The 24,574-nt window shown below is 32.5% G+C and overlaps 1 protein-coding gene across 6 annotated transcripts in view; it reads left to right on the top strand.

Moving 5' to 3' along the window:
- LOC118187950 (glutamate receptor ionotropic, kainate 2-like) overlaps positions 1 to 24,574 on the top strand; it is a 588,918-nt gene that overhangs the window by 536,982 nt on the left and 27,362 nt on the right. For 3 of the 6 annotated variants that reach the window (XM_085815148.1, XM_035358255.2, XM_085815171.1), the window contains 3 exons: positions 6,247 to 6,499; positions 9,560 to 9,782; positions 14,009 to 14,278. In XM_085815148.1, the coding sequence (XP_085671274.1) occupies positions 6,247 to 6,499; positions 9,560 to 9,782; positions 14,009 to 14,278 (746 nt within the window). The remainder of the gene's footprint in view (positions 1 to 6,246; positions 6,500 to 9,559; positions 9,783 to 14,008; positions 14,279 to 24,574) is intronic. The other 3 variants (XM_085815167.1, XM_035358256.2, XM_035358257.2) reach the window with 1 other exon arrangement.

Consider the following 24,574-nt stretch of genomic DNA (forward strand, 5'->3'; position numbering starts at 1 on the left):
GGAATCTAAGATATGGATTTAAAATTATTTATTTTATTTTATTATGTATAATACACGTTTCTTAGATTCATGTAATAACGACTCAAGTGAATATTTCACTTAACCCGCAACTGAAAGAATGCAAGAAATAGATGTCCCTTGTGCCTTCTTAATCTTGTTATGGTATTCTTCTGAAATAAAGACTTATCCTCAAAATAAATACAAACATTTTAGAAACGATAAGATTTATGTCGCAGATTCTGTTCTTTTCAATAGGACTGACAGTGACGACCTAGATTTAGAGCTTTTTTTTGTAATGAGAATATATATATATATATGTCTTAATAGCAAGGAAAATACCGAGCACTGTCGATGCGTACTTAGATCCATATTGAAAAGGAAGAATTTTGATTGCGTAGTATGCTTTATATGTTGACTTGGTAATATCTTAAGAAATTTAGCAATCGAGGCAATTTTAAGTCCATTTTTATTTGCAATTGATATTTGTGGCCACAGTTCGCTTGGCACTCTAGCCGTGCCTAGTCAAGAATATTTACATTTTTGATATCATTTCAATAGGAAGCAGCCTAGCGAAATTACGTCGAAGCAGAGCAGAGACGGAACCTGAAGTGCGTAGTTTGGCAAGAGGGAAGAACTTGAAGAAAGAGGTTTAGGTTTGAGTTAAAAAGTTTCAGTTCCCAATTATTACGTCATACTATTTTAACAAAGGGAGGCAGATGGGAAGAGCGGCAGCAGAGGTCTTATAGCAGCAGGAGAAAGCAGTCTGACGAAAAATGGCGTGAACTCTACATTTATGGTAGCGGTTATATAACCTGCCAGAATGTTCTCGAAAGAACTCGTCTAGGGGGAAGATCGTGAAATTGCGGAAAGTTAATTAGAGGTTGCCTATTCGAGTAGAGCAAAGGCACCGTAAGCCATCGCATTTTTTATATTTTGCATATATATATATATATATATATATATATATATGTAATGTTTTCAGTTATTCCAACACATCGTGGGCGAATGGTGAGGCTATTCCATTACACGTTCTGGCAGATGGTTGACGAAGCTATAATGATTGAAGCACGGAGAAAAATGACGACTCAGGACTTTTCACTTTTAGCAGCATATCTTTATTTTATTTTAGAGCAGTATTCAGTAATTGAATTATTAGATACGACTGTCTTTAATACGTTATAACATTCTAACAAAGAAAGAGGAGCATGGCGGAGGAGTTAGCAGAACGAATGCGAGAAGTCATCTGTGTAGGAGAACTTATGACGCAGCATTTATATGAAAGGTTATGTAACAGAGTAGCTTCTAGAAAAATGTAGAAAAACTTATGACGCAGCATTTATATGAGGAGGTTATGTAATGGGCGCGAATGTTCTAGCAGGTACTGGGTTAGGGGACGATCCTGAATTGCAGAAAAGTAATTAAAGATTGCTGGTTCGCAAAGAGCAAAGCCATCGTATTTTTTTTTATTTTACATCTTCCCCCCCCCGTCAAAAAGAGAGGCCGGGGTGAGAAAAGCATTAATACAGGAGTGAAGCAAAAGTATGAGAAAAGACATGAAAACATCCAGAACATAGCGTACAAGCTTTAACTATGGCCTATCATAGTTCATGAGTTTCTCATATAAAATTTTGACTTTATAGCATATGAAATTTTGAACATTAAAACAATGAGTTATAAATAAATATACAATATATGACTAATTTTAAGACTATAACATAATAAATATGGAATACTGATAAATAAATAAGTTATAATTACAAATGTCCTCAATTTTGTTAAAAATGTCCTTTTTTTTTTTTTTTTTTTTTTTTTTTTGAAAGTCCTTTTCATGAAAAGAGTTCGAATCTCTAAATGCCAGATAGTCCACAAATATGATGCATGTTGATAGTTCACAAATATGATGCATTTTTTCCTTTCATCATAAAGATTGACATGTTTTACACTTCAATACAAAATATTATACTTATTCAAAAAACAATTCAATATAAATAATACAATTATGAACACTTTGACTTTAAAACTATGGCATGTCCTCGCCAACAGATCAGCGTGATTACTTGCTGATGGTTGGGGGGTGCTAGGTACAAATATCGAAAAACCTCCGTTGCCTAATAGAAGCTAACTGGTTTTTGGCATTGTACTTTACCTCAAAGTGGTGTTAGAAAAATAAAAGATCATATATATAATATATATATAAAATCAAAATTATAAGACGGATAACTTGTATAATCAAGTTAAAGTCTTTTTTATAATGTTGTAAATTAGAAACAAATATTATCCTACAATAAGAAGAAAATTTTTTGCTACAAAATAATTCAAATTATGTGAAAGATATAAAAGGTCAAGATCGGGAGAATAATTTGTCATAGTCGGTAAAATAACTTGTCATAGTTAGGGTTTAAGTCTAAATCAGGTATTAAAGGTCATAATCAGGAAAATGTTTAAAATAGAATTTTTAAAAAATTAATTTTAATTTTGAACAGAGATAGGAAATCTACTATTTCGGACAGTTAACTTAAACTCACTTGCTGGATTAAAAGGTCTTAATCTAGTTGAATGAACAATTTCTGATTTCTTTTTAGTTAAAGGATTAGGTTTATCTATTTCATAAGTAACTTCAGAATATTGTTTTAAAATTTTATAAGGTCCTGAGAATGGAGGAGATAATTTACGTGTATTAGGGTATTGAAATTCTTCATACATTACTAAATCGTTATTAATTAGCCGGTAGGATAGTTTCCTGCAGCCTGAAACCTCAATGGAGAATTTAATTCAGCTCTTGAAATCATCGTTTTGTGATAAATCCAAGATAATGTGAAAGAAGTGAATCATCAAATTTGTTTTTTCAGTGTTTAAAAAATAACAGATTATTCTTCTGCTATGGTGTTTTGCAAGTGCTTCAAAAAAATAATCACGCGTAGTGTTTACAGATTGAAAGTAATCTCTGGATAAATTGAGAAGTTCGAATGCCTAGTGAAAAGGAAATCATCAGTGAATTACCGTTTAGGGATTCAGCATTACAGCGGGTTCAAGGTCGATCCGAGTTAGTGTTCGCAAGTATGTGCGACAGAAAATTATTTGCACTTTCGCTTTTTCAACAGCTCAAAAGTTATTACATTCGTGTGAATCTAGCTCAGGAACTAAATTATTTAATATGTTGCGAATTCTATAGTTTTCATTTCAACTTTGGTTAAAATTTCTGCAATTTGTTTTGAGAAAATCTGAAATTCTTGTTCAGTAATTTTTCTAATTTTTCATAAAATGTGTGTGAGCAAACTAAGTAACGAGTTTTAAGCTATTTAAATTATTCATAGGGAAGGATATTAAGATAAGTTTTTATGTTTTTGAAATTTTGTTGAGAATTTTGAATACGAATTTTATAATTATTCTAAAAATAAAGATGTTAAAAATAAGTGAAATTAGTACAGATAAGTAATATGAAATTATGGTAAATGCATGTTAACATTTATGGGTTATTTTGTGTTAAGTATAGTATGATGAGGGTGTACTGGTTCCTTCAACAGAGGCCTGTAATACCTCTGTACAGTTGTTCCTTTTACCCTCTTCATGCAAGATAATGTTGGAGGCTCTCATTTTATGAGAGTGTAATTTTTTATATTATTATTATTATTATTGTTATTATTATTATTATTATTATTATTATTATGGAATGTATTAGTGCAGTTCTCAAAGGCCAGTTACCTTAATGTAAGGAACGGAGGCCCTTTCAAGTAACCGTGTAGGCACCCTGGGTCACCAGTGCATAGAACACACTGGTTAGCTCAAGAGGACAGCCCTACTGATGGATATGGTTTGTTCAGAAGTATTGCGAGGCCTTCCAGTTGGTATAATACAGGAATTGTAGATGAAAGATAATAACGGTGAAACCATATTTTCTGAAGCTTACTCCTAATATTATATGGTATTAAAATATAATTTATCAATATGAAAATTAATATCATAAATATTTATGTGCATTTAATTATAAGTAATGATTATGTAAAAGTTTATTTTGTGACATTCTGTGTTAACAAGAACCTTCCCTAAAGAATTATGATTATGTGAACTCTCAAACAAAAAGACTTTTGGACTGAAATGGTGAAAAATTCAATAGGACTCTAAAAATTAAAAATTTATTTAAAAAAATTGCTATTTATAAATTATATTTAACAAAAAAATTTTTATTATTTATGGTTTTTTTTTTTTTTTTTTTTTAAAAAAAAAAAAAAAAAAACATTTTCTAGTGTTTTAACTCTTTCTCTTTAAAAAGGCTTCTCTGCCGCTACGGTTTTTTCTTTTTGAAGGGGGGGGGGAATATGTAAGATAAAATTAAATGAATCAGAATTATAATATAACTAAAAACATTAAGTCTTCCTCTCTATTCTGAAATCGTAATAACTTATCTGCATTGCGTCATTCAAATTAATCATGCGATCTTACGTAACCGTTAATACCAGATGCCTCTTGACGACCAATCACCGAATTGTAAACCAAAACTTTTCTCTTCGCGTGCTTCCATCTTTCATAACTACGCACTTCAGCTTTTGCTCTCTACTCTGCTAATATGTAATATCGCTGGCTTGCTTTCTATCCCAACAATATCAAAAATGTAAATCTTCTGTGGAAAGGCACGACTAGAGTGCCAAGTGATTGTGGCCAGAAATATCAATTGGAAATAAAAATGGAATTAAAACTACCTCGACTGCCAAGTTCTTTAAATAGTATGCAATCAAAATTCTTCTTCAATATGGATCTAAGCACGCACCGACACTGCTCCTTCTTTTCCTTGTGCTTTTAATATTACATATATATGTGTGTGTGTGTAAGATATAATACAATACGATGGGTAAGTTAAGAAATGATTGGCGACCTAAAAATTGACTATTCTAGATTTGATATTCTCCCCAAGTTCATCTTTTCTCATAGATTGGAGATCTTTCCAAATTACATAACGCTGCATTCAAAAGGAACTAAACCTGAAATTTACGAATCGCAGTTTAGCTGTACATATACACCTGCCTAGTATAAATACTACTTTGCTAGCAATTACGTCACTTCTTCTTTTTAACCTCTCTTGCCATGCAAAACCTCTGCTCTGCTATGCTTACTAAGGCGACGTCTTCCTTTTTTAACTCGTGTACATAAAAATTATTGTTGCTAACTACAATCTGGAACTATTTTGTCAACAAAAAACTGATTTAATATGCATTACCATGGAATAAAATTATGTTTCCAAACGGCCATGTATGAAAGTTTTTAGTTTATGAATACATCTTTCTAACTGCGCAGTAAAGTCCTTTCGACTGCCGGAAATTAAAAGTGTCGGGTTTATTCTACGCATTAAAATATCAGTATTTATATTCTCTCTTCCTTTTTTTTCAAATACTGGCTTTATTTGCCATGAAGTCTTTCACCTCTGGTGCCTGTATGTAAAGCAGTTAAAAATTATATAACAATTTACTTTCTCTTTTTTCTTGTAGCTGCTAATATTCCAATTTTCTAGCATGCAGCTCGATGCTTCTATACCAATTAAAGATTTGTATTATTATACCTTATCCCTACTTTCAAATTATGTTTTCGAATTCTTGGACAATTATCATACATAATCAGTAATTTATTAATATTTACAATTATATTTTTTATTTTAAATAAACACGTAACGATTTAATAAAAAAATAAACTAGTCCATTTTGTGTCATTTTTTAACAGTCAGTCAGTCAAAGTATTAAATAAAATGAAAAGTTATAAGGTATTTCTCCCATCTTCCTAGCGTGCCTTCGTGGTGTAGTGATTCTGCACGCTGGGACGGAAATTCCAGAGGCCGGTGGTTCGATTCCCGGTTAAGGCGTTTGCTAATTTTTCATCTTGCCTGCTTCCAAAAAATACCTAATGTTTCTATAATGGGGCCGAACTAAAAAGGTGTTGGATGATGATTCTCCTCACCCAGGATTTCGCAATTGGGTCCCCTAAAACCCCCAGTCGCCCTTTAAACCGGGGAGTATATAATATATTTCTCCCGCTTTCTTAGCGTGCATTCGTGGTCTAGTGGTTTGCACACTGGGCCGGTATTCCAGAGGTCCGTGGTTCGATTCCCCGCGAAGGCGGTTGCTAATTTTTCAATCTCTCTTGCTTCCAGTTAACCTAATGTTTCTACAAAGTTTAACACTGATAACATTGATACAACATTTGCAATGTATGTATTTTTCAGAATAATTTAATAAATTTGAAATATTTTCACTTTTTCAGCTTCTGGTTCACCATTGTGACTCTAATGCACCAAGGTTGTGATCTGAATCCTAAGGCCACCTCGACACGTATCATAGGCGCCATCTGGTGGTTCTTTACGTTAATCATGATTTCTTCGTACACGGCCAACCTGGCCGCCTTCCTTACCGTAGAGCGCATGATAACGCCAATAGAAAGCGTCGAGGACCTGGCGGAGCAGAGCAAGATCTCTTACGGCACGCTGGAAGGCGGATCTACCATGACATTCTTCAGGGTAAATCCGGCACTTAAGTATTAATGTTCTTAAAAGCCAATAATTAATGATGAAATGTATTTTCATAACATGACTATGCTCGAACTAGCCATCTTTATTTCTAGTTATAGTTATAGTTAATTTTAAATTTGTAAGGCACAGAGTAATTACTTTTGAAATCGAAGGTAATTTTTTATGCACCTTTAGCCGATATTGGTAATACCAACAAAGCATATCAGTACTGCTGGTATTACCAGTATAGGCTGAAATTTGCAGTCCTTATTGATTTCAGTGTGCATCACAAAATGTTCTGAATATCGGAACAAGTTGCTAAAAAAAGAAAGACCGTCCGTGTATTAATGGACTATTCTGCTGTTTGCCATACAAATAGTGTTAAACATGTCTAACGTCAAATTATGTAACAATTTACTTAAAGAAATATTGTAGTGGACCAAGAAAGCACTCGTTAGAGTAATGTTACAAGTTCTCATCCTTTTTCTGTTTAAGGTCAATATGTGTGAAATAAAATGAAACAGTTTTAATACGTATGAAATCTCTCTTGACAGAATGTATGAAATGTTCCTCGATACATTGTAAATAATTTCTATAGTATAATTTTCAATTTGTGTGTTCTCTATATTGTCAAACTCTATTTTCTCAAGACACGATGTCTAAAATTCTAAAAAATGCAAAATAAATTTCAGAGAGCGTTAAAAGACAGGATAGAGTAAATTTCGACTTTATGAATTTGTGAAAAGATACATTCTGCAGGAAGAATATATTCTTTATTACGTATTGTGAAAAGGATTTAGATTGTGCATATGCAGATATTTTTGAAGAAAAGGGCATAAGGACAAGGGCAGAACATTTTCCGTTCCAAATTTCTCCTCTAGTTGCTGTTTAGAAGTACTGTGGTTGATATGGTGGAGTTACAGGGTTATTCAATTAAATTATTATATACACTTCATACATTTCCACATTTAAGACTGGTTTGAAAAGAAAATTTTTAAACTCATCATGATTTGGACTAGAAGAGAAACACGCTAATGTGACAATCAAAATCGTAAAAACAACCTTGTACTTAGCGTAAGTATAATGAAACACTCAATCGATTTCGAAGGCAGCTAAAGGTCCCTCCTCATCAGGAGAAATACCTAAAAAGAAGAAAAATAAAGGGGAAAGAGTCTCAGAAACACGTGCTCCTTATCAGCACTGCACTTGGTTATAACCGGATTTTTAATCAGAGTTAAAAATTATATCAGATTTTTAATTAGAGTTTTTAATCAGAGTTTAATCAAAATAATGCTATTATTATTGCCTTCGAAATCGATTGAGTGTTGCATTATACTTACGCTAAATACAAGGTTGGTTTTACGATTTTGATCATCATGACTTCTTTATTTTCAATAGCTCCGGTAATTTTAGGAAGCGCAGTAAAAAATATTTTACGTCTATAAAATATTTTTCTTCAATTTTTTGTCTTAAAATAACTCAGAAAATTAATTATGTGTTTTTAGTATACATATGTTTTATATATCAAAGATTATCACAATCAAAATAATGCTATTATTATTGGTTCTAAAACCAATAACAAACGCTTCAACAGTTTGTTGAGAATACATATTATAACGGCATGAAAGCTAAAGCACGAAATACCTAAAGAGTTGAAACCTTCTACTAATTTAATTTTAATTACCTTCGTAGTATTTAATTTTGTCATTTGAAATGTCTGGTTCTCTGCACAGATTAGATTATATAATTAGCACCCAAATATTAGGCTAAATGGAAACCGTCTTGCATGCAGTATGCAACAAACGCGAATGGCGACTCTGGTTATTGAGTTAAAAGTTTCAATAGATAATGCGACGAGAACTAACGTTAATCAGAAAAATACTTTTTTATATCTGTTCAACTGATTTGAAACCACAGCGAATTTGTATGCCAGAATTTAGAAATTTCTAAAAGGTTTAAGTGAGCGAATAAATTTAATTGTATTACGAGTACTTCCTCCCATTATTCTTATTCAAGTTTAGAAATTCATTTTAATATATTGTATTCTGAAGCACTGTGTGTTATTAAAATTTATGCATTCCACATCCGAATATCCTGAAGTTTTTTACTTACCTCAAATGTATATCGACATTTTACTCATTTCTAGTTAAAATATTTGACATACGTATTCTGTCTTGAAAAAAATTGTTAACCTTCTTCATCAAGAACGGATTATATGTTTGAAGTAACGAGTTCAAATATGGAATCGTATCATATATCTGAAATAATTTTATTATTTTCTAAGAGGCAGTGAGTACAATCAAAGTAAACAAAGCATTATACTCTCAGATGCCAAATCCTATTAGTACGAAAATAAGTATGCGCTAAATATTTAAAAACTACTTCATTTCACTCACGCCATTTATAAAAAAGTTAATTTTATCTATGGCTTTGTACCTAACCAATAGTAAACAGCACTTTAACCATATCATTAATTCAAAAGTAAGAAATCGTAAATAAGCTATTAATTGAAGTAAGTAGCATCTGTAACAAAATCATTTTTTTAAAATTATTTCAGTTTGAAGGTGTGCATATTTAGACTATATTATTACGATAAAAATATATTATCACAAACTGTTATTTTAACATTCGCATTGCGAATTTTGAGTCATAGCCCTTATATTGTATTGAATTTAAAATATAAATGGAAGAATTAACTTTTTCCTTGATGTAAACATTCATCTTAAAAACTTTTGGATCATCATTTGGAACTTAACTTAAAGGTAATGTAATGTATAATTTACCACTGCATTCAGTTCTGAATTTACGAATTCTTCTTCTTATCAGTGTTTGCCACGAGAAAAAACATTTTGATGAACGATTATTAAAGACGTTCGTAAATGAATGAAAATAAAAATAAAACATTACATGAAGAAGCCCGAGGACTAAAATGTGAGGGCTTGCCTTCACATTAAATATGTATATTTATTTTCTTTTAAAAGTTTATACCTGGAAAGGAGCATTTTTGTAAGATTTTATATTGAGTCTTCTACTCATGCTGCAGTTTTCAGCATCGTGCTTCCATTTCAGGATTCCAAAATCGAAACATACCTTAAGATGTGGCGATATATGGAAAACAGGCCGTCTGTTTTTGTCAGTTCGTACGAAGAAGGTGTCCAGAGAGTTCTTGAGGGAAACTACGCTTTCCTGATGGAATCTACTATGTTGGACTATATGGTACAGAGGGACTGCAACTTAACGCAAGTTGGAGGGTTGTTAGACTCCAAAGGATACGGCATTGCTACGCCTATGGGTATGTATTCATTTCTGCAGCACACAAAGTCCAGCTATGTATGTATGCATATGTTTGTCCTGTTACAACAGTAATCACTGCCTGAAAAGGATTTGCAAACTAAATTATAACAGGATCACGATAACAGAAAACTGTTTTTTACACTGAAATGAGTCCTAATCTAGTTTTTACATTTAATTGATCACTCTTCTTTACTTTTTATATTCATTTTTCAAGTCGAACTCTTTTTACTGTGCCAGTTAATAATGAATATTTGTTAATAGCTGCTGTTCTGTATGTCAAGAAAATTTATGCTGGAGTTTTCTTATATTTATTAATTTCCCTCAGTAATTGGGATTTTGTGGATTAGTGCTTTAAGGTAGCTAGTGTGCCTTATTTTAGATTTATTGAAATTGTACATTAAATAACTATAAGCTATTCAAATATGTTACTCATGTTTTATATATACATATCCTCTTAAAATTTTTTTTCCTAATTTGTCATACTGCATTATAGTTTTTCATGTACTGTTTTCCGAGTTAATTTATTGTTTACTTAGTATGCGCTAGTATAAAACGAATAATATGAATTAGTAATCATCTTTCCTCTTGTCATTAACGTATCTTTTTATTTTATGTCTTATAATTCATTATAATTTTGATCAATGTCTGGATATGATTTTATGCAATATTGCAAATGGTAGTAAGTAATTATTGTAGTAAAACTTCTCTAAATATAGGCAAATCATCTCATCACTGATATGAAACACCTTCTTTAGCAATGAAAGCATCTATATGAAAGAAATTAACAAAAACAAAAAATAATGATAAGAACAATATAGCACATCATTCCATGGCAGCGTTCTTCGACGTCTCTCTTTTTCAATTGAGCACTGATCTAAATGGCATATTATGGTTATAGTTGCACTTGCATTGGCATTTTTTATATTATTAATAATCAATTAACTAAAGTTTTGTATTTCAATTAATTTCTTGTTTCATTCATCACTGTAAATATCCAACAATATTTTATATTCAACAGTTCACAACAGATCTAAATAATATTGTGTCTAATATTATTCCAACCTGAAACAGCAACAGTATCATAAGTATCCGACATAAATTGTGCCAAGCAGTGCTCTGAAAACTCATCTGTGCTAAAATTCTGTAACTGCACTTTCAATAGATGTTCATTTTAAAGTCTTTTGAAGATAAGTCTATGAGGTGTGGTGTTTTCTTCCTCTTTTGGTGTAAATGGATAGCATGGCCGGCTAGCAATTGGGTGGTCCCGTCTTTGAACCACGGAGAAGGCACTTCACATTGCTCAAGTCTCCAGCATCGATAAAACTAATAACTCTACTCGTGGCACCCAACTGAAAGGCGGTAGACGATCATTCGTCACCACTAGGATTTGACAACTGAGTGCTCTAATCCCGGATAGTGCTTTAAATGGCGGAATATATAAGGTACTTTTTCCTTCCTTACCGCAGATCCTTGGAGTGTAACTGAATAGCGCCATGTACTAACAATCCGGAGATCTGGTTTTCGAATCCCGGTGATGGCATTGCAAATTTTTCACGCCTCCTGCATCGATAAGCTTAATATCTCTGCGAGGCTTTTGAAAATCCTGTTACGTCAAAAATTATCAAAAATCTTAATCTGTCGAGACATTTAAAGCTATTCTATTTTCAAGCTTTAAACTTCCCGAGATATTACCTTTTTTTTTATAAATATTGAAGTATTTTGCAAATAAAAGTCAGCATTGTAGCTGTAACTTAAAGAAAATCTTACCTGTGAATAAGACACGTCTAATCCATAGTTCCTGTTTTTAACAAACGTCATCAATGCTGTCACAAACAGAACCCTCCTTACCACAAGCAGAAAAGAGCATCCTGAAAGGAACTGAACACGTTCGAGAGAATCCCCGCGTGGCTTCGTACCGAAGCAACAAATACTGAATAATAATTCCCTATAATATCATCACGTTTCACAGTGATTTATTTGCTTAGAAGACAGAGCTTAATTCAAGAAGCCGTAGTCACGATTATGTTAAATAATTAAAGAAGAGCGCACGAGGATCATCTGCCTAAGGGAAGAAAGTCTAACCCGAAATTGTATTTAATAACAGGAAACACTTTCTGATCCAAGACAGCTTATAGCTAATGAGAAGGTATCATAAACCTTCTTGAAATTTTGCAGAAGTTTAAAAGTATGGATAACGGATAATTTTTTCGTAATATCGACATTTGAATTTGATCAAAATAAATGTTCATGACACATTCCTGAACTGTCAGACCTATCATTGATCGAATGTAACAATCAACTGAAAATTGTTACTTTGACTCGGGTTCATATCCCCACAAATGGAGTGATTGTATTGGAAATTTTTTATAGTTCCCTGTAATAGGGTAGGAAAAATTTTCCATAAAACATACGCCAAAGAGGCATTTGTTTTTCTTTTTGGCGGATAGCCCTCGGTACATGGCAGATAGCATGCACCAAGAGCAGTACATGCGAGTTATTTTCCTATATTTAGTGTAGGGCAGATGATATCATTACTGCAATATAATAATCATACTGAATAGCCCAAATTTTCCAAGCAAGTAATGTGTGACCTAATATTAACCTTCTCGTCTTGGTGCAGATTCAGGACTTAAAGACCAGATTTGAGATTTTGCCTACCAGCTGCATTCTGTCCTCGAATTTCATATACAGGGTGTCCCAAAACGACCGCATAAACTCTGCTCAGCTAGATTCTTCGTTGGGAGTACATAAAAACTGCCCAAAGAAGTGTTCCTGTAGTTGACGAGAAAAAAACGAAAAACAAAGTATGACGTCACTGCCAGTGCAATAAAAAACACTTTATTAAACATATCAACAGCAGTATATGCACAATTTAAAGCAGTGTCTGCCGTGCATGTCGAGGCAGGCTCGAGCACGCCGGGGAATGGCTGTAATCACACATTGCAGCATCGCGAGGTCCACCGAAGTACAAGCAGCATGCAGACGAGCAACTAAGTCCATTGGTGTTGTCACTACGTCTCGATACACCAGTTCCTTGAGATTGCTTCATAGGAAAAATCCAACGGTGTACGATCTGGCGAACGTGGCGGCCATAGAACCGGACCCCCACGTCCTGTACAGCGGCCGGGGTATTCCATATCCAGCCAACCACGTACAAGAGCACAGAAATGCGCTGAAGCCCCATCATGCTGGAACCAAACTCCCTGTATTGCCGCTAATGGTATGTCATCGAGGAACTCTGTTAAGACCTCATTGAGAAACATCAAGTACGACTTTTCCGAGAGCCATTTAGGTAACAGATATCGTCCAAGCAGGCGATTCCCGAGTATGCCGGCCCACATGTTAAGAGACCTACGTTCCTGATGGTTCTGTGGCCGTTTTAAACATTATCGTCTGGAAAGATATGCCAATACTGTTGTTGATATGTCCAATAAAGTGTATAGTGCACCGGCAGTGACGTCATACTTTGTTTTTCGCATTTTTCTCGTAAACTATGGATCGTACAGGAACGCTTCTTTGGGCAGTTTCTATGTACTCCCAACGAGGAATCTAACTGTGCAGAGTTTATGCGGTCGTTTTGGGACACCCTGTATATTATGCTGTTTTAGTTTCAGTTAACGTTTTTAATGGAGGAATCACTTATTTAAATTTAGAATCTAGTACTAATCAAGCCTGAATAGACTAGAACAAAAGTCAATAATTTCATTTATACTTTTTTCTTTCTTTCAGAAAAATTTTCTTTATTTCTTTGTGAAAACATTAGAACCCTCTGCTACATATGATGCTTATAAATTAGAAATATTCCATATATATATATATATATATATGTGTCATAATAAGAGCAAAACAAGGAAAAGCCGGAGCAGACTTGGCACTCTAGTCGTGCCTTTCCACAGAAGATTTACATTTTTGATATTGTTGGGATAGAAAGCAAGCCAGCGAATTTACATCTTAGCACAGTAGAGAGCAAAAGCTGAAGTGCGTAGTTATGAAGCACGCGAAGAGAAAAGTTTTGGTTTACAATTCGGTGATTGGTCGTCAAGAGGCATCTGGTATTAACGGTTACGTAAGATCGCATGATTAATTTGAATGACGCAATGCAGATAAGTTATTACGATTTTAGAATAAAGAGGAAGAATTAATGTTTATAGTTATATTATAATTCTGATTCATACATTTTTATCTTATATATATATATATATATCAACTGTCGTTTCTCAACAGGCTCTCCTTGGCGAGACAAAATATCTCTCGCTATTCTAGAGCTACAGGAAAAAGGTGTTATCCAAATGCTGTATAATAAATGGTGGAAAAGTCCTGGCATCACTTGCTCCAGAGACGATAAGAATAAGGATGGCAAAGCCAATGCTTTGGGGGTGGACAACATTGGCGGTGTGTTTGTTGTATTGATGTGTGGTTTAGCTGTAGCTATTCTTACCGCAATTGCCGAGTTTTGCTGGAACTCGAAAAAAAGCGCCCAGTCTGCGAGGGTAGGTATGCACGTTTTTCATTCATTACTTTTAATTCTTCATAAAATATGATCTCAGAGCCATGATAATAATAATTTCAATTAAACGGCATTATTAAAATTTCATTCAATAAAGTACTTAATGATATTTATGTAGCAAACAAGAATACTTGAATGAAAATTTGTACAGATTTAGTTTTCGTGTAAAATATAAGCTGAAGTTATAGTTTGAATTTCATATAATTTTTTAAAGTTTTATAAAGCCAATAAAGTAAAAGAATTACAATTTTAAGTTTAAATAAATTCAGTTTACAAATTTGTAATTTTTAAATAATATTTAATTTTTTGAAATTTTTCTTTTTTTTTTTAAATTTAAAAAGTTTTAGAAAATCTTTTTATCAAGTATTTTAAATATTAAAGAAAAATTGGCAGATGGAAAAACTGCTCTACAAGCTATAGCCTATAGTAGTGGATATGCATAAAGTGTGATGCAAAAATTGCTAATGATAATTATAACCAATAAAAAATACCTAAATTGAACAAAGGCATTTTTATTGCCTATAAATATTTACTTCTGCATAGTCTTCTTATGCGCATAAAACTAAATTTTACAGACTGCGCTTGTGGTCAGGCGATATAGTGGCAATGGTGGTCATAATTAAGGTCTCATTCTACGATTGCTTTAGTTGCTGCGGCTGCGATTTCCCCTTTTACGCAACGTGATTACCTGAGTATACAGTCTTCGTTTCTATGATGCAATTAACTTTCGGAATGCGTGGAAAGAGGGAGTGAGAGACAAATTATGTCTAGATTCTCCATTTCGACAGAAGCAGTTTTTGTCTTGCAGAAACATCTTGCCAAAAAACAAATAATTCTCTAGAAAACAGCTTCTCTTCTTCGGTAAAACCACGAAATGAAAGAATTCTAGCTAAGTTTCACATCAGAGGTAATTCGGAAAAGATCAACCATTCCTTTCCCTCACTAAACTAACGCACGTAAATATTTGTACCATAACGGTGTAAAGCAGACACTCTTCATAACATAACAGCTAAACTTGCAACTGAGTAGGACTTCATGCTTCACACAGCAAATTGAGTATTCGAACCTCTTACAAATATGATGCAAAATGCAAGTATTAGAGAATAGTGCGGTCAACAAATTGGCTCAATTTCACAAAATATACTCAAATATAAATTCTGTAATTAAAATTAAATTTAGTTCGATCGATTAGAAATCGGACGACTAACGAAATGCTCCAAAGAACATGTTCCCTCCCAGCTAAAGAATACCAACCAACGATAATGCCATCTTGATAATAAGAAAATCATTATCAGCCTGCACCATCCGTTCCATCTAGTAAGTGCGGATGATGCCATAAGAGGATAACGCGATAAAGGTAACTTACGTACCCTTCAAACCGTTTCAGTTAAAAATAAGAAGCTTACAATTGGCACCATTTTTCTATCAGCGAAATCATTCTCTGCTTAGGCAATTAATTTCTTTCGGAATTTATAAATAGTATCACAAGGTGCAAATAGGGATAATGCAACTTTCATCCGAATAACTGAAAATTCACTTCGAAATGGAGCATTGAGAATTCAGCATTTTTCTTGAAGCTTGTCTCTCTCTTGAAGTACTATTACTGTTGTACTTTTGTTGTGATTAACAAACTTAAATGAAAGGTTTATTCAAACTAATCCTTTTTCAAATGAACTTAATTTAAAAGTTTTAAATGTATAGTAAATAGAAATACACAGAAGATACTTCCCAAGTTTTCCGTATGTTATTTCCTAATTCGATTTTCAGCTTTAAAAGCACCTTCAGGTCCATAGCTAAGTATATTATTTCCTAATTCGATTATCAGCTTTAAAAGCAACTTCAGGTCCATAACTAAGTCCGTTGCCAAACCAAGTTGCTGTAATTACGTCAAGTCATTTTTTCAAGTATACACGTTTGCGCTGTTTCCATTTCAGTGACAAATACGCGTTTAAGAATCACGCGAGATGGTAATTATGGTCTATTACCTAAAAATCTATAATTAAAATGACAAAGAAAAACGGACACCATGTTCCCTACTCGTTAAAAGCTACTCATTTTGTGTTACTAGTTTATATTCCCTCCACTATCCAAATCTGAGTCCATGGGTTCATCACTTGTCATTCCTGTGGATACTGTTTAGTTCGGAAAATAGGTTAATGGTAAAAAACGTATTTATCAAAGAGTACTGAAGTTTTGTAATCTAAAGTCAAGAATTTATGAAATAAATATAACTCAAAACCTAATAGCAAGCTATGCAAACATTTTTTACTTATAACTAAAAGTTATGAAATTAATTGAAATACATATAGTACTTAGATAAACCTCAAAGCTGAAAACTTTCATATACGAATACGCAGAATTTATATATTCACGCAACAATATTCGCTAAAAAAGTCATCCGTCTGTATGTCCAAATCTCTGAACTCTTTTTACAGTTTCAACTTTATTTACGTGTTATTATTTAATAACAGTAACTTGTTGATTATAGTAAGCTTTCAATATTAAAATTTAATCATTTGAAGTAACTATTAAGTTTTATTCCGATCTAGCAAGCAAATATTATTTGGAATTACATACACTACAAGCATTTTTCTGTAACTGTTTGTTATTTTTTCTAATTTAAAATGTAAATCCGTACGAATGTTATTTTTGAAAACTATTATCTACAAACCTGCATTCTTTAAACCTTTTTTGTTGTTTTTTCAACTTTCTAAACTTTCTAATTTTAATGCTTTCATTTGAAACCTTAGAAAATCCTATTATTCATAATTTGTTTTCCCATTTTAGTTTTGTGCTTAGTGGTGTTGGATTAAAGTATCATACAACTCTTAGATCCTCGAGAGTTTGCATTTTAAAGTTACTTCTTTTGTCTTCAAAGCAGCTTTGAAGATCTGCAGTTTTGTGAAAATAATAAAATGAAAAGTCTTTTATAGTGCCAAAATAGATTTCATCAGTCCAATACGCAAGTAATTTAAAAACTAAAATGAATGAAAAAAGCGAAGTGTGTCTATAAGTGAAGACAGTCTATAAATCCTGTGTGCATATGTGTATTTTAAACTATTTTATTTTTAGTTTCATAAATAAAAGGTTAATATTTTTATTTGAAAAGGTGTTTATCTAGAATAAAACTTCAATGAAAAGTTAATCTAATAATAATTTCAGAGCTAAATTAAAGATCTTAAGCTTCTTGCGGTAGCAGCTTTAAGAGAATAAACTTGAAGTATATATATATATATATGTATATATATATACGGTAGCATAATTTACCGTATCGATAAGGACATTTAAAAAATATGTTTCTAAACATCAAAACGAAAACTGAAAGCAACTTTAATTGCTGCTTAATTAAATCAAAAAAGTAAACCTTATAAGGTGACCAATTTTTTAAAATGGTCGGATAATTGCTTAAAGGCATCCTCGGGAATATCCATACTAATTGGTTTCTTATCCGTCACATCATCATAAGAACACTGCCCATTATGCATTACAGGAATTAAAATGATATTGCACTCACGAGGAGGACCGAGGACGCGCAGACACGCAAGCTTTACGTGAAAAGTCGAACTAATATCTTTTGTTTCGAGTAGTAATCAGTCACCACTAACAACTAGACCATCCAAGGCAACTTATACGGCAAGCATAACAATGACATTTAATATAATCAAGAAAAATTGCTTTAAAATATTGGGAATGCTGATAAATAATATGAACGTGTTAGTTGTGCTACAGAATTTAAATCGAACTAATGACGATTATTTAAGCGGACAAAATTCTAGCTTTTGTATGAAACAAAATCTTCGAAAACTTATTTAGCGCTGTTTTCCCTTCAGTGCCAAGTGCAGCAGATGGAATGCTTTTCCCGGCGACATCTTGAATCATATTTCCTTTGAGTTCATATACAGGCTGTCTCAGTGCCACGTTTTAGAACTTCTAGGAGAGGTAGGGTGCACCCCAATGACTCGGAATCATGTAGCAATGCAGGGTTCGGAATCATGTCTGATGCGGTAGATGGCGTTGCGCAAAACTCCGAGAGTTCTTGCATAAGGACGTAGATTTAGTAAAATGAATAGTTAATTATTTGAAGCGGAGTCAGCCGATATGCATGGGGCTGCAGATTGTAGTAGGCCAGACACAGCGCTTGTACATGGAACGATATCTTATGAGGCGTAAACCAGCCATATTTTTTTCCAAGTCGGCACCGGTGGTTAGCTGAAGCAGGTTCCTTTTAAAGAGCTGCCATGAATTGGGCACAATCAGTTTGGGCTCTGAACATCGAAGAGAATGTGCTATATGAAGTATAGGAAATTCCAAGTTTGGGTACGAGAAGTTTATCGCACGCAGTCGGGTTTTTCGTTCCAGCATGTAGAGGATTCTGAGATATATCTAAATGCATACGTATCACGTGCAGCGTATCCAGGCACTTCAACCGGACGATTGTGAACATATTGCTTTTGCATGCTGTTATCTTGAAATGTGAGCTACAGATCACCGGTTCCCTGCTAATGCGTTGTTCACCGATGAGACATCCTTCACAAGGGAAGGAACATTCAAAGCATATAACATTTCTGGATAGTAGAGAACCCTCATGCAACACGACGTCGTGCAGTGTGGAGTCGGCTTTCGTTTAATGTTTGAGCCGGCATTGTGGGTGATCACCTCATCGGACCTTACCTGTTGCCTTTTCGTGTAACTGGTTGTAACTACTTGATCTTTCTGCAGCCAGTTTTGCCACAACTTTTAGATGACAAACAGATTTCTCCATGGATGCGAAAGACAATGTGATTATAACATGTTTAGGCCCCATCCATTTCAGCCATAATGTTCATACCCACATAGACGCTGGTTTATGACACCCCCGTTGACAACGCCGAGGAGCTGGTTGCGCGAATTTCAGTAGCTACCGGGAAAATTTGCGTGGAATATTCCAGAATATTTCGAATTCATGAGCCGTAGGTGTGAGGCGTGCATTGAAGTTTTCGGTGGACGAAACTTCTCACACTATATTTGACTTACGTTACTTTTTTTCATGTAATCATTAAAACGAATATTAACTTACCTTGTGCCTTTTAATTTCTGATGTTTCTGTGTACAGCATCACGTCAGGAAAGCATTTCCGACTCTGCATTGCTAACTGATTCCTAATCACCAGGATGCACTCTATGTCTGCCAGAAATTCTGAAACGTGGTACTGAGGTACACTGTATAGCCTTTTTGTTTGAAAAAATAATCGAACTAAATAAATAAAATCGAGTCTCGTCCAGACGGTATTGTTGTTAGGGAAACCGACTGCGATTAAAAAGTGTCCCGGTTCGAATCACGGAGAAGGCATGGTTGTATTTGTCCGTCCTTTTATAGGGAGCAAAGGTTGCCCAATTATTTGGTGCCTCCATAACAAAGTGGTTATCGCTTCTGGTCTTATCAGTGACCAACGTCTGTGGACGGTTTGGGAGCTCCATTGAAACAATAAATTGGATGCTTATTTTTATTTAACTTTGAAAGATTTTCCCTTAAATCCTTTAATGTATCTATAGCAAAATTCTTTTAATATGGTGGAAAGTATTAAACGTAATATTTGAATCAATTCTTTAGTGATTAACAAAACCTAAAAGAAATGCCAGCTTCAATTTTGTAAAATTATTTTTGAAGCAATCCACTATTCAATTAGGAACTTTTTTGCCACTTTACTGAGAATCTAATCATTTCTATTCCAATAAATTAAAATATAAATAAGATTATGATTTCAGAAACAAAATTTCATTACATAAATGTATCCACACATTTTTTATGAAAAGAGGTGCTTAAAATAAGTTAGTGTATGTTTTTAAATTACATTCATTAATTCTAATAAAGTTCAATGCATTTAGCATTTAACGACTACAAGTTGGTCTTAATTTTATTTCCAAAACCTTTGTTTAATAAATTCCTAATGTTTTCTATTTGCATAAGTCATTATGCATTCTTCGTTCATTATTCATTCCTTACACATTCGCAGTATATGATCTACTTGTCTGACAATAATTTGACTTTTCGTCGGAACCATTTTCAATTCCTTCTTTGTTTTTATAAAGAATTTAAGATATTCTTTAAAGTAAAGTTCTTAAGCTAATATTTACCCTTGATACCCCCAATAATTTGAAACTCAAGAGAAAATTGGACGTTAAACCTTCAAAAAACGCACGAGTTAATAATTCAACAGTCTCTATTTGATCAAAGCACTCATGAAGAAAAGCAATTCATTTTTTGGTTCCTTGGTATCTTTTATAAAATGGCTTCTCTGCTATGTACCACGACAGTACGTCTTGTGTACATTAAGCTTTCAGATTTTTATCTTTATTCACCGTGAAGATGAAGATACGACATCAGGGTATGCAAGAAATGAACAAATGAATATTTAATGCCTTCATTTGCGACAGCTTGATGGGTAAGCTATTTGCTCACCAGCAACCCTAATGGAGTTTTCTGGATTTGTTCGTATTTCCTGACCATTGCTATAAATTGTTCTTGTCAGTCAACACCATCTCATTGTTTTGAAATGTTCTCTTATCAAAGTTTTAAACTAAATTTTATGTTCTTGCTTGCGGCATTCGATACGAGCAAATTGAAGTGCTTTTTGAAGCATTTAGTCGGATAAGACAGATATACATATAAATACAAATTACAGAGCTTTAAAGAGAAAAATGTTTCCCCTGTTTTATCTCATCTCTTTCACTAATGCATAGAAATGTAAACAATCATTTGAAGTTAGATTAGATAAAAATAAAATTTATACGTAATGCTGCCGTATGTTATGTTAGTTAAGTAATGTACAGAGAAATTTTACAAGCGGATAAATTTTGCATAAGCATGAAGTACCTCTAAATGCATTCTTATTAAAAATATCATTACTTTTATTTTATATTAAAGCTTATTATTTTTATTGATGCTTATCGTAATTTAGATTAACAGTACAGATATTCCTTTATGTTACCGGCTTCCTGAAATTTATGAAAACATTATAGTACCAGTAAATTTACTATATCAGAATATCGGAAGTGGGTATTTAGTAAATCTTAAAAAGCATCATTGTTAATTCGTGCAAAACCAGGTGTTTTGACCCGAGGTATCTAACGTATATGGCGTAGAAAACATTTTTGTTAATTAAAATAACGGTAAAATATTTCATAAAAATTAAAAAGGAGGTAAGTAAGTTTATATATCATATAAATAGATGCGTTATAAATAATACCACATGAGATGCATTATTAAAGAATAAAATTAAGGTATAAATCATTAAGAAATACTTATGTTGATGTTAAATCGTCAGCAATGTATTGTTATAAATAAGATAAAAATTAGAAAATAATTGGATTAGTAAATCTTAAGGAAATTTTATTGTTAGTTAGTGCCTAAACAAATTATATATGTACCGTGATACCTAATATAGGACATCAAAAATATCTTTTATTAGTTGCAAAAAAGGGGGAAATTGTTTATAAAATTAGAAAGAAGAAATATAATTTCTACATATCACGTGAATTATATGCGTTATAAATGACATCATGTGTAATTAAATAATGTATCAGATGCATAATTAAACAATTAAAGAGGTAGTATAAAATCTTACTCGGCTAGTTTATCAGTGCATTCTTACAAATGAAATATAATTGAGTTAGTAAATCTTAAAAATAAATATCATTATTAGTTAATGCGTAAACAAATGGCATGTCCCAAAGTATCAAGTTATAATGTCAGAAACATCTGTTTTATTTACAACAGAGTTGAAATATTTTATAAAAAAATTTTAAAAAGGGGGTTATACAATTCCTACATATTATATAAATTAGATGCGTTATTAATGACATAATTTAGATATATAGCTAAATAATAAATGTATAAATCTTCGAAAACGTAAATTGCTTTTAAATTATTTGATAAGTTAAGCAATGGATTGAAAAAAAGAAATTAAAAATTTTACAGAGTATTAATTGGAAATTCCTCTGATTCATAAATAATTTATCTGAAAAATCACCTAAAGTGACTACAGACTACTGTTTGATTTATTGATTTCTGTTGCGGAAAAAGAGCTGTATAAAATCAATAGATAGCTAATCTTAAATAAAATTACATTTATTTTTTAAGTTACAAAAAGGAAAATTCATTTATTACTCTATTCATCCTTTATCAAACGTCGATTATCTCTTGATGAATCATTTCTCCCAGTCCAACAATGGTAAAGTCATTTCTTACTGAAAAGAACATCTTAATCTATAATCATCTAAGCTATCACGGATTTCTCATTCATCTTTTGTGGGATATCAAAAAGATAAAAACAGAATCGGTAGTGGCATGATCATCAGCGAAAGTCGTAATAATGAAAGTGAAGTAATTCAATCAAAAAGAAAAGAAGGAATACGAAGAAAGTTTTTAACATTTCCATAATGATGGAACAAAAAATTATAAATCGCTTAGTATTTGAAGAAGCAAATTTGGGTGGAACTAGTTCTTGAGGATCAAAATCCAATGACAAAGAGAATTGAATAATATTAAACGGATAAAACTGAAATAAAAAAGAAAAAACTTATTTCTTTTTACGGGTTTTCCTCTTACGGCACTGACTAACACAAGACTTGCCATTTTTTCTCTTATCAATGACAGCGAAAAGAAGAAAACAAATCATCTTGTGTCATCAGCATCAAGTTTCTGCTAGTCATAAATTGCCAGTTGTAAGACACTATAAATTCAGCAATTTTTCAGTTACTTCATATTATGCACCACATTAGTCACTGCATTTTCTCAATGACAAATGTATTTACATAATGTGAATTAAATTTCTGTTTTTTAGAAAACAAAATTCCACGTAGAGGTTAGTGAAAAACTGAAGATTTTTCATTAAATAATTTCGAGCGCGTCTTGAATTAATCTTCAGCAGTTCCTTCAGCTAATGATTTTTTAAGGTCCAGCTTTTTAAGGTGCAGGTGCAGTTTAAATTTCTATACCTAAATGCAATAAAATTTCTATAATCCACGCAACACGAGACCTAAACTTCTATAGATTAGAGAATTTTGCAGGTTATAGGTCAGTATAGGCTTTCTGCTTTTCCCTTATGTACCTTTTACATCAAATCTAGAGAGTCCGCACTTAATTAACTAATTAAAATTCACTCATATCTTCAGAACTATTTAACTAAGATGTATAAAATGTAAAATTATTGCATCTTTAAAATATAATCACGTACAAAGAAAATAATGTCTGTATAAGCGATAATATATACAGTGGAAAGATGAAAGTGGTATATTTTTGAGAAAGTAAAGAATCATTTTTGTAAAAGCGCAAAGAAAGACTTTACGGCAAAAAATAACAAAAATATTACTTAAAAAATTATTTTGATACTTCTGAATGAGAAAAACATATAAATAAGTACACTGTTCGAACCCCCCAGGATATTTTCTTATACTGAATTTCTACGATAATTCTGCCTTTACATTTCTGCAGATTTGCAACTGAAATACTAATGCTGCACAATATTATAGAAATGAACTTTTTGATTTATTAAAAAAATTCTCTTCCATTTGCATTCATTTTCCTTGTAACATTTTCTACTTTTAAAGCTAAAACAAACCTTTAGAAATCTATATTCAAGAATGTTTCCTATTCATTGTTGATACTATTTCCTCATTGAGCGGAATGTAAATAAAATCGATAAGAAGCGCATTTAAGTTTAAATGCAGCATCTTAAAAGATACAAGAAAATAATACTTGACACACAGAATATTAAATTAATTATACACATAAGCTCAAAATTAATATTAAACGTCTGCTGAATGTGAATTAGAGATTTATCAAAAGTAAAATATTTTCTGAGATCCTCGATCCATTATTTTACTTACTTCAAACAAAATATGTAATAAATCGAATGCATTTTTATTAATTATCTTATTTTCTTATACATGTAAGAAAACATTGACATTTACAACGCTGAAATTTTAATCGAAACTCTTTATTTGCATTTAATATTGAGCATGGAGTTTCAGGCACTTACAGGCAGTTTCGTGCAACTGAAAATCTGCTGTATCTCAAATTGTGGTATCTTTGTACTTTAATGCGTCTTCACTATAGCTATGCAAATGTTTCAACATATCTCTGAAACTTAATGTGTCAGTTTAATCCCATAAGGAAAAAGAAACTTGTTTAAAAAGCTGAAATTGGTATTTTCTCTATTTTGCGTTATTTCCTTCATAAAAGGATCACTTAAAGGAAAAGAAGAAAGTTATATAAGAAACTTTTATTCTGAAGCAAAATTATAT

This window comes from Stegodyphus dumicola, chromosome 1 (assembly GCF_044657685.1).
Source record: "Stegodyphus dumicola isolate Sdum_Otavi_A_Nest chromosome 1, ASM4465768v1".
NCBI lineage: Eukaryota > Metazoa > Arthropoda > Arachnida > Araneae > Eresidae > Stegodyphus > Stegodyphus dumicola.